The sequence below is a fragment of the Miscanthus floridulus genome, chromosome 7, assembly GCF_019320115.1.
Source record: "Miscanthus floridulus cultivar M001 chromosome 7, ASM1932011v1, whole genome shotgun sequence".
NCBI lineage: Eukaryota > Viridiplantae > Streptophyta > Magnoliopsida > Poales > Poaceae > Miscanthus > Miscanthus floridulus.
In genome coordinates, this window is record NC_089586.1 from 23,730,256 (window position 1) to 23,741,035 (window position 10,780).

Genomic DNA, 10,780 nt, shown 5'->3' on the forward strand with positions numbered 1-10,780 from the left:
TCTCTATCTCACTCTTTTCTGGCTTGACTGAACTGCTCTTTTTTGGCTACTCTTCTATGCTTCGGGCAGCCCTTCTGGCTACTCTTCTCCTACTACTCTACCACTCCTCTTCTACTACTACTCTCCTCTACTCCACTCTACTCCTCCTCCTACTACTATAAGCTTTTTTTGCTACTTCTACTACTTCCCTACTACTAATATTTACTACTTCTACTTCTGTCTTCTACCATAAGCTTTTTTTGCTACTTCTACTACTTCTACTACTTCTACTACTTCTACTACTTCCCTACTACTACTGTTTACTACTTCTACTTCTGTCTTCTATCAACTACTTGTACTTTTGTCAACTACTTCTACTACTTCCCTACCACTACTATCTACTACTTCTGATTATCTGATCTGCCTATCAGGTTCGGAAGATATTAAGCATATGATGTTCATGTGTGATCGAGCAAAGTCAGTATGGCAGCTGTTGCTTTTTTGGGAAGCAGCACCTACTTTTTTTTGTTGCCAAATCTCCCATCTCCTCTATTTTTGCCACTTTTCCTATCCTCTATGTTTGGAAAGCAGCAACTGCTTTTTTTACACCTTTTCCTCTATGTTTGTTAAGCAGTTGTTGCTTTTTTTTGCCAAATCTCCCCTCTCCTCTCCTCTCCTTTGTTTTTCCAATGATGAAATTGTCCAAGTCCATACATTATATGGAATATGAGCTAATAATCAAGAACTTGTGAGGAACTTGGCATCATTAGCAGTCGCCCCTACATTACCTTCTCCTCTCTTCTCTGTTATGATGCCTTGATGCTCCAAGTTCAAGATCAGATGATGATTGACATGTTTCTAAGGCCTCTACTACTGCTACTTCTCGTTTTTTTGATATATCGTTGTTTTATAGGACTACTTTGGTTTATAGATCTTTTTGATTTCTTATACCTTCTCGCGTACCTAAAGCACACTTTCTTGCATCTATTAGAACAAAGCATGAAATAATGTCGTGGACACCAGATAGTGTAGCCCGATGCCCTGAGCATGATGAGCAGCCAACCTATGAGGAGCAAGCACTAGAGGACCAGCTTACTCAGGAATAGTTCAATAACGACGTAGAAAAGGATCTAGAAGTGATGCTTACTCAGGAGCAGTGTGACGAGGAGGAAGGGGGAGCAGAAGGAAGAGTAGGAGAGGCTGCTGAAGGTGAAGAAGTTGATGATGATGATAAGGACTCAGAAGAGGGATATGTAAGTCCCGAGGATCCTTTCCCATGTGAAGCCAGAAGGAGGCCAACGGAGGAAGATTTGGACAAGGATTTTGACCCAAACGAGGAGGTAGGAAAAAAGCCTTAGCTTGTAAATTTTGCTAAAGCTTTGGTTGTGTTACCTCTGCTAACACTTTGACCTGTCGTATATACAGGTCCCTCCTGAAACTCAGAAATGACGACATCGATGTCCATGACATCTCGCTGGACAAGACGGAGTAGAGAAAAGGAGAGCAGAGGCAACAACCACAGAGACGGATCACGATACCTCTGCTCCACAACCTCAAGACACAACCATGACTACCAAGCCTAAGAGGAAATGAGGGGATAGAAAAGGAAATCTATATCTAGATAAGGCATGCTATGTGATAACAGAGGTCGAGCCAGCAGGGAAGATCCTTAAGCCAAAGGAATTAAGAGGACGATTTCATAATGCGATCGGGGTCCTACTAAGAGATAAATTGAACCTAGCAATCCCTAACTGGAAAGAGATACCAGAGAACAAAAAGAATGCACTATGAGATAGGCAGTTGAAGCTCAATTTTAGATTTTCGGAGGGTAAGCATGAACTGGTAAAAAATGCTTTTAGGATGATGGGAGAGTCATTCCGACGTTGGAGGTCGGAGCTCAACACAAAGTATATCCAAAGGGGGTTAACTCCCTCCAACGAGTTCAGCAAAATAACTCCTAGCCAATGTGAAAGGTCCTTGTTTGGTTTTGGTAATTGAGTGACAACTTAGGTGGACTAATTGTGTTTATGTGAGATACATAGGTGATTAGTCCACAGGTACATGTGTGTGAGCAACATATGCCATGGAGGTGAAAATGGCTTGGAGATGTTGCAAAGCTCACACATGTGATGATGAAGGAGCTTATTGCACATGAGACATGACATTGAGTCGTGTGATCAAGGTGGAGAAGATCAAGACAAGACTTGGCTTGATGGACCGGTTGCAAGCGTGAAGGGCAAGTCGAAGGCTTTGGAGTGATGGACCGCGTGGCGGTGAAGCTTGAGCAAGACTTGGCGCTGATGGACGATGGCAATGGTGAAGAGCAAGTAGAGTCAAGATTGATGAACCAATATGATCATATGATGATATGAAGTGGATCATATCATTGTTGATCGTGTTGGTGCATGTGTTGCATCAACATTGGAGGAGATGGAATGGAATGCGCAAGGCAAAGGTATAACCTAGGTCATTTCATTTCACCGGTCATAGGTGTGTAGAGAAGTTTATGACCGGGTTTAGGATAGATGGCCGTACTATCAAGAGGGGCAAACTTGTTTGCATATCGGTCATCTAGTGCCACTCGAGTGATCTAACTTTGCATTGTCGCTAGGATCGAGTGGCGTGGCAAGTTGAGTGGCTAACATCCTTTGGAAAATGATTGTGAAAATGCTAACACACATACACATGGTGGTGTACACTTGATGGTGTTGGCACATTTACAAAGGCGGTGGTGTTTGTAGGGGTGAGATGGGTTTGGGTCCCTCTCTCCCTCCCGCCGAGCTTGTGAGGCAGGATTCGGCGCTTTCGGGAAAATGGAATGTCTATTTTCTATTGTGCCGGATGCAAATTCTTGTGGTTAGCACACTTGAGCAAGGGTGAAGAGAATGGAGAAGATGCTGGCGTCGGTCAACTGACCGGACGCTGGATCTGAATGCACCGGACGCTGGCAGGCTGCGTCTGGTCACACTAACGTGGAGTGTAGCAGTCGCTGGAGTGTGACCGGACGCTGGCTGCGTCCGATCGCGTTCGACCGGACGCGTCCGGTCATGCTCGGGAGCTTACTGGAAACGACCGGACGCTGAGGGTCCAGCGTTCAGTCAGTTGAAGCTAGAGCGTCCGGTCAGGTCAAGTGACCGTTGGAACCGGGACACGTGGTCGTCTGTGGGCGACCGGACGCTGAGGTCCAGCGTCCGGTCAACACGACCGGAGCGTCCGGTCGGCCTGACCGTTGCCCAGTGAAGGGGTAACGGCTAGTTTAGCCCCTGGGGCTATAAATAGAAGTGGCCCTCGGCCATGGCTGGTGTGGAGCACCTTGGGGGACTTTGTGTCCATGCTTGAGAGTGCTTAGGAGCCCTCCATCACACATATACTTGATAGTGATCATTCGATTGTGTGAGTGAGCGATTCTAGTGCGATTACATCATGAGGTTGCATCGAGTGGCACTAGGTGATCGAGTTGCAAGCCGGTGGTGCTTGTTACTCTTGGAGGTTGCCACCTCCTAGATGGCTTGGTGGTGGTCTCCGTCGAAGCGCGCAAGAAGCTTGTGCGGCGCTCCGGAGAAGTGCTTGTGAGGGGCATTGTGCTCGCCCCGCGGGAGCCGCGAAGAGCAACTCTAGTAAAGCGTGTCATTGAGCTACCCTCACTCAAGGGGTAGGTTCTTGCGGCGCCCGACGTGCGGGCTTAGCGGGTGATGCTAATTAGCCACCGAACCACCAAGTGAGCGGTCGACACAACGGGGACTAGCGTGTTGGCAAACACGTGAACCTCGGGAGAAAAATCATCGTGTCAACCTTATTCTTCCCGTTGGTTTGCATCCCCGTTACACAAGCTTGCAATTACTTTTATACATATTAAGCTTGTGTAGTTGCTCTTGTAATTAGATAGCTTGTGTAGCTTGCTAATTACCTTCTTGCTTGTGTAGCATAGAAGTAGCTCCCTTGCGTGACTAATTTGGTTTTAGTAACCTTGTTAGTCACATTGCTTAGTTTGTGTAGCTAAGTATTTGCGCTCTCTAATTAGGCATTGGTTGCCTTGTTATTGAGCATTGCTAGTGAGCTTAGTTGGCTTTATGCTTTTGCTTACTAGCATGTGTAGGAGCTCCCTTGTCGCTTAAAGTACTAGTGGCATAGGTTTGTGTAACCTTGCTCCTAGAATTGTTTAGGAGAGCTCTAACTAGCCCGGCACCTTTGTTGCATAATTGTTATCTTTGCAAGGTGCTAGTGAACATATATAGTGGGGTGTAGTCTTGGCTAGATCGATAGTTTTAATTCTGCATTTGTATCAGTTAGTCGACGCAATTAAGTTTTAGAAAAGACTATTCACCCCCCTCTAGTCGCCATCTCAACCCTTCACAATGGGAGGAGCTCGTGGCTCAAAAGACTTCACCAAAGGCATTGGAGCTCAGTGCCTGTAACACCGAGCTGGCAAAGAGGAACAAACACCACCATCATCTAGGCCCCGGTGGCTACTATGCCAAAGAAGAGCAGTTTAGGAAGATGGACGAAGAGGCCACAGCTGCTGGGAATATCGATGTGACAAATTTAAAGGTATGCTCAAGGAATTAGATATATGCGAGCAGTACAGAATCATCCAGCGGTAATCTTAAGTTTGATAAGCCAGAGACCTAAGAGGCAGTATCAAGGATACTAAAATATGCTGAAGACAAGGAGAAGGGCTCATTCAATCCTTCCAGAGAGAGAGACGAGCTTAGCCTTGGCTTGGGAAACAAGGAGCACACGGGCCGCGCCAGGGGGCTAGGGAAAAGGATGACCTAGAAGCAAGGATTCGAAGAGGATAGACACATGTACAAGAAACATGGCAGAGACCGGGAGACTAATCTTGAGCTCCAAGTGAAGGCTCTAGTTGCGAAGGTGCTGGAGGAGCAAGGACTGTCTATAGAGCCATGGATATTAGTGACGCTATCGGAAGAACTAACATTAGTTGGTAGCCCTCTAAAAGTTCCTAGCAGTCAAGGTTCCACTGTAGCCACAACCCCCATCGATCGCATACGGGAACCAACTAGTTGCACCTTGGTGTTTCTCAGTGGTCGGTAAAACACTATGATGGAGGTGGCAGCGGATGTGGCACATCCTCCCGATGGCTTACACCACAATAATAAGATACCACTGGACTACACTAGGGTTGAGGTGCATACTGTGAAGCCCGAGTTCATGCAGTGGAGGATAGACTACGCAACTCCTGAGGGGCTGGTGTTACTCAGAGACGTTATGGGGCAGTTCATCCTTTGGCACAAATGGGACATTATATTGATTGCTTCTTCACCACCTCCCCCTACCCCAAATTTGGAGCAAGTTGTTGAGGTTGGGGAGATATTTTCACCGTCTTGTGACCACCACATTCCTGAGATGCCACATTCTTCCCCGCCTCCTAGTGAGCATGTGCCTGATGAGATGCCACAACCTTCTCTAGCTCATACTGAGCAAGTGCATGATGAGATGCTACAGTCTTCTCAACAAGCACAACCGATACATGAACAACAAGTGCCTCCTGAAGAAGGTGATACACAAGAAGATGAGGACGTAACTGAATGGGAACTTCAAAAGAAGCATCCAATCACCTTAAGGTCAGTTTATGTTCCGCTGAAAGATGTTTCGTCGGTGTCCAAGTGGTATTCCCATGACCAGTTCAAGCCTGAGAACCAAGTTAAAAAAAGTCCCATCATGGGGTTCTAAGGAGGCCGTCACTAGCAAACTCCACCAAATTATAAAACATTATCCAAATGTTGATGCCATCAAATGGTCAAAGGATTGTCCAAAAACATATGAAAGAGGCAAGTCCTTCCTACCAAACCAGGACATCCAGCGCCTACCACTTGGAATGCGAAGGTTCCATGATTGGTACTTGCGTGTTCTCTCAAAGAGCATAGACCTCATACAAGCATGCTTCCCCACCGGCACATTTGGAAGCCTAGCTAGGAAAATTGTCTTTGACTTCAATGACATGCAGACATGCTTTCACCTGGGAGCAATGAAGATGAATCTAATTCGCACGTGGTGCCTATAAGTCCTTGTCCTCCCGATATGATATGAGTGCAATCTTTGAATTTTGTTGTAACTAACCCACGCCGTGATTTGTAGAATGCAAGTGCACATTGTCAAACAAATGCCAAGTGTGAAAGTCGGGTATATAGACCCTCAAGTTATAGCCCAAACACATTTTAATTATCCTAAACAGTGGAAACTAGATGCCAAAGAGCTAGCTGTTGCAAAGACTCTTCGAGAGAAAGAGCACATCCGTACGGCGAAACTAAGGGAAGAGTCCCTTAAGGTTGCGGCATACATTGCCCTAGCTTTCAAAACTCTCCAACAACACTCTACTATATGGCTACCATACAACTTCGAGTAAGTTCAACTCTATACTTAAAACTTTGTTTGATATATTTTATTCAATGCAAAAGAGCTTATCTAGTTCTATGATTAAATCCATGCAGCAACCACTGGATTTGTATAGCCGTCGATGTCAGGAGGAGCATGGCATGGGTCTTTGATTCATTAGATAGGGACCCGGTGACATACAAAGACTTCATATCGATTCTCAAGACGTATACATATCGACAATCCTCATTAGCTTATATGTTTGTATACATACTTGTAACGTTCACTTTTGGATACTAACAAGTTGTATTTGCTAAAATAATTCGAACAAGGCATTTAGGTTCTATGTCACTAATCATCGAGGAAGGCATGATCCATCAAGGAAAGAAAAGCTAGCTATAAAAAATACTATGTGCGGTAAGTGTAACTTACTTCTTCAGTACTCTATTACATGGCTATCAAAAGCATTACTTAATATTTTCATATGCAAAACACACATTGCCCTAAGCAGAAGCCTGGGAGTGTATATTGTGGATACTATATATGTTCTATGATGAGTAACACCGGTGCCTATAGGAGACACCCCTTAAGGGTAAGTTTGAACCTCTTCATCCGTAGTATAAAAACTTTGTACATGGTATGAAATACTAAACCGAAACTTGTTCTCTTGTAGTGGAAAGAAGAGAAAAGAATGAAAAGAGACCCATACATGGATGACCAACTCTTAGAGCTCGTCGACGACCTTTGCAACTTCATATTGGACCAGATTGTACACGTCAAAAGTGCCTACCATGACCGAGAGTCTGACTTAGGTAGAAATCCTCAGTACCAACACCTTTGTGAGACTGAAAGGCTAACTCTAGGACGTTGATAACAATGTTTATGGAATTTGTATATTTAATGATGGATTGTATATATTCTTGTGAATTGGACTTTAAATTGTAGTTTATATAATACTCTTGTGCTTGTAGTCTAAGGGGTTCGGAACACTGGTCGCGGGGCGTTCGGCAACGCGAACGCAGTTCAGAATATTGGTCGCGGGGCGTTCGACAACACGAACGCGGTTCGGAATGCTGGTCGCGGGGCATTCGGCAACGCAAACGCTGGATGGAATACGCGGAAACAAACAGTGTTCTGGTCGAATTTGAATTTTTTTGGCGGGAAAACGTACTGTAAGGGCGGTTCTAGATTGAACCGTCCCTACAAACAGGTATTATAGAGACGACTGGTACTACAAGCCGCCCCTACAAATCAATTTGTAGGGGCGGCTGGTAACACGAGCCATCCCTACAAATCTATTTGTAGGGGTGGCCTAGGAACCGCCCCGACAAATGCATAATTTATAGAGACGGTTGGATAGGGGCGGCTGGCCAAACCGCCCCTGCAAAGGGTTACGAGCCGCCCCTAAAAAGCGTTTCTGCAGTAGTGTGTCGTGCTTCTAGAACACCTTGTACTTGTTCATTGCCAAGGATGCCACCCGTGAGTACGGCAGCGCTTCAAACTTGCACGCACACATGTAAACCTCCGAGAGCTCGAGGGCCTTGCGCAACGGCACCAGCACCTCGCGGCGGAGCCGGTCACGGACGCAGTAAGCATAGTGCTTGTCCGAGATGTTGAGGTACTCCTGGTTGGACTCATGTGGGAAAGTAGAAAAACGAATCGTAGTATTTGATTGATGAGGGTATATGTTAGCTTTTAGATGGACTTGTTTTCTAGGATTGTCGAGAGGCTCGTCGTGCGCTGCCGCTTGAGCCCGACGGCGCCTGATGATGCCGCCGCTCTCGAGTCCTTGGCAGCTAATGACGTTGTGCGCTCCAAGACGTCGCTGCCCCCTCGCAGCCGACGCTGTCATCCATGATGATGACGAGCACGTTCTTGACGCGGCAACCGAGGGTGGTGATCTCGACCTTGAGCGTGCGGCTGAGGTTGGCGCGATCGTCTCAGTAGATCGACGCGCGCATGACGAGGCGACCCTCTCCCTCCCCATGTCTCCTACCCTAGCCCTACACCTGTGCTAGTGCTATCGGATGGAGAGCCAACAGCTAGCAATGGAGTTCATGCGCACGCGGACACATGCATGCGTTGCAAGTTGCATTGGTAGATTATTGGATCCGCGTATGTCGTGACGAGCGTAGAAGCCTTCCTTGTCACCCTTGCCCAGGCCGCAGACGAGCCTGAGCGCGGTGCGCGCATCCTGGGACCAGGCGACGTCGAGGAGTGCCGCCACGTCTACTCTTGTGAACTGTCAGCGCCACGCTGACGATGCCACGTAGGCTCGTGGACCTAAATGACATACTTAGACAACTTTAGGATGCCAGAAATACATTTTGAGAGTTTGTGGACCTAAGTGACACCCCCATACAAGTTTAAGGACCTACCATGCATTTAACTCTAAGAACAATGACATAATGATACCATGTCTAGATATTAATCTTAGTTAATGACCTACTAAAAACTTTTGGTTTTCTGAGCGAATAACAGCATACTTAAAGAACTTCGAAAAAGGGGATAACATGAACTATGTTAAAGCATACATATATATAAACTGGTGCACCTACTTGAAGAATTCGAGTACAATTGCCTCTAGTGATGTATTTTAATCACATGGTTGTATTGAGACAAAATTCTATCAGTATTGCACCAGTTTAGTCCAAGAGATAAAGAACCTGAAAGAAGTAAAGAAAAGGAAAAATAGTTAATTTTTGAATTTATTTAGCACAAAGGCGATCTATGAGGAACCCCTTTCCTTCTGCTCATATTTGTGGCCATGTCTTCATCAGACACACTGTTTGCAGACCGTGCACAAATATATGGTCCACTCCGTTTTTTCCGAGCAAAATTTGTGCATGGCGCACTCAAATTCTCAGAGTCCGATGATCCCATGGGCTCATCAACATCAACAAGGGTTGAGTGAGTTGTGTCATCATCAGCATCATGAGGAATGAAGAAGTCAGGGCCAAGCTGCAAGGTCTTGCATGGGCGCAAGTATGCTGACAAATTTTTCTTCTGCCGTAGTATATACTCTACCTGAAAATGATGCAGATTATCAAACAATTTTCATAGCATGTCTTTCTAAGGACCTTTTAGAAACTGGCATACGTGGATATTGCATGACAAACAAGTTCAAATACTGCTCTTGCTAAGGACCTTTTAGATCATAATTGTTCTGCTCCTCTCATTTAGCATGAATTATGCTGTTTTATTTTCTCAGCCACCATAATTCAGTTACATAAAGTCGCATAGGATAACCATAGCTTATTAGTTCGAGTTAATCACCTTGCAATCCAGAGAGCAGTGGAAATACGGTTCTTGAAGGCTCCTGTCGCAGGAGGTGCAGATATTCCCTGATCCCTTGAATTGCCTATTCTGTGGTCTCTTCTTCAGGAAAACAACCTTAGAGCTGTTAATGGTATAAGACTGCACCACGTTGATACAGAATTACTAAGCCTTCTTGCATCTTGAACCTCAGAACAATAGCAGACTTACATGCATGCATAATTGATATACCTGAACACTAGAGCAATCAATAAGCTTCTCCAGGTCCTCCAGCCGGACAACATCATGGTAGACGTATCGCCGCACCTGCAGGAGCCGGTGTACACGGTGTGCTGCCACACAGTGTGGGCAGATGCTGGTGCAGCAGTCAAGGCAACAGATGTTCTTCTCGTTCTTCTTGGCGTGCTCATGGAAAGAGCATGCAACGAAGAACTTCTGTGTGTTAAGGGCCTCTAACCATGCTGGCTTCCACATTGCCTGCTGATGTTGCACAATTCCATACGTTTGTTGCATCAATAAATGGCGAATTCATACTGAGAATTCAGAGGAAAACATGAAGAAGGTTAGAATCCTTACCATGATCATGTATGCAGTTGTAAAGCCCTCTTGTGTTGTGTGTGTTCTAGGTTGGATGGGGTGGGGAGTTTTGAAGAAGGGAGAGAGAGAGAGAGAGAGAGAGCCGCGTATTAGAGCTATGAAGGATGGGAGGTGGGGTGTGTAGTGTGCTATAAGAAGTATTAATGAGAACCAGGAGAGGGGGCTATATATTTGCATCACTCAGGCTTTTGACAATTGACTCCTTAATCTATGGCACTATCGTGGAATGCACCTTGCTTTAAGACAGAGTGATAGGCATGTGTAGTTACTTTATGAATCAAATTTAGAACATGTTCCGTAATTGCTGTTGTAAGTGCTGGGATGCTGTACATCAAAAAAGGGTAGCTGATCTTGTAATAGCTGCTCTGAGATCATACATAATTTTGACACACTTTCCCTTGCCATAGAATGCCTATTTTATTTCATTGATAGTATCACCATGTTAATCCTGAAACAGATAATTCCTTTTTTTTTAATTTGGAGAATTTCACAGTTGACAGGCAGATAATTCTTTTTTTTGGGGGGAGAATTTCACAGTTGACAGGCGTTGCTTCAATTTTCAAAACTAGTTCAAATAAACTGTGTCAGGATT

General features: G+C 45.3%; 1 protein-coding gene across 1 annotated transcript; it reads right to left on the reverse strand.

Annotated features, from left to right (window-relative positions):
- Nucleotides 1-8,746: 8,746 nt before the first annotated feature.
- On the reverse strand, nucleotides 8,747-10,258 carry LOC136462845 (protein RGF1 INDUCIBLE TRANSCRIPTION FACTOR 1-like). The gene is made up of 4 exons (XM_066461893.1): nucleotides 10,168-10,258; nucleotides 9,823-10,071; nucleotides 9,592-9,732; nucleotides 8,747-9,342 (listed from the first exon to the last, which is right to left on the reverse strand). The coding sequence occupies exons 1-4, from the start codon at nucleotides 10,174-10,176 to the stop codon at nucleotides 9,028-9,030; spliced, it is 714 nt and encodes a 237-aa protein (XP_066317990.1). The 5' UTR covers nucleotides 10,177-10,258; the 3' UTR covers nucleotides 8,747-9,027.
- Between the last annotated feature and the right edge of the window lie 522 nt (nucleotides 10,259-10,780).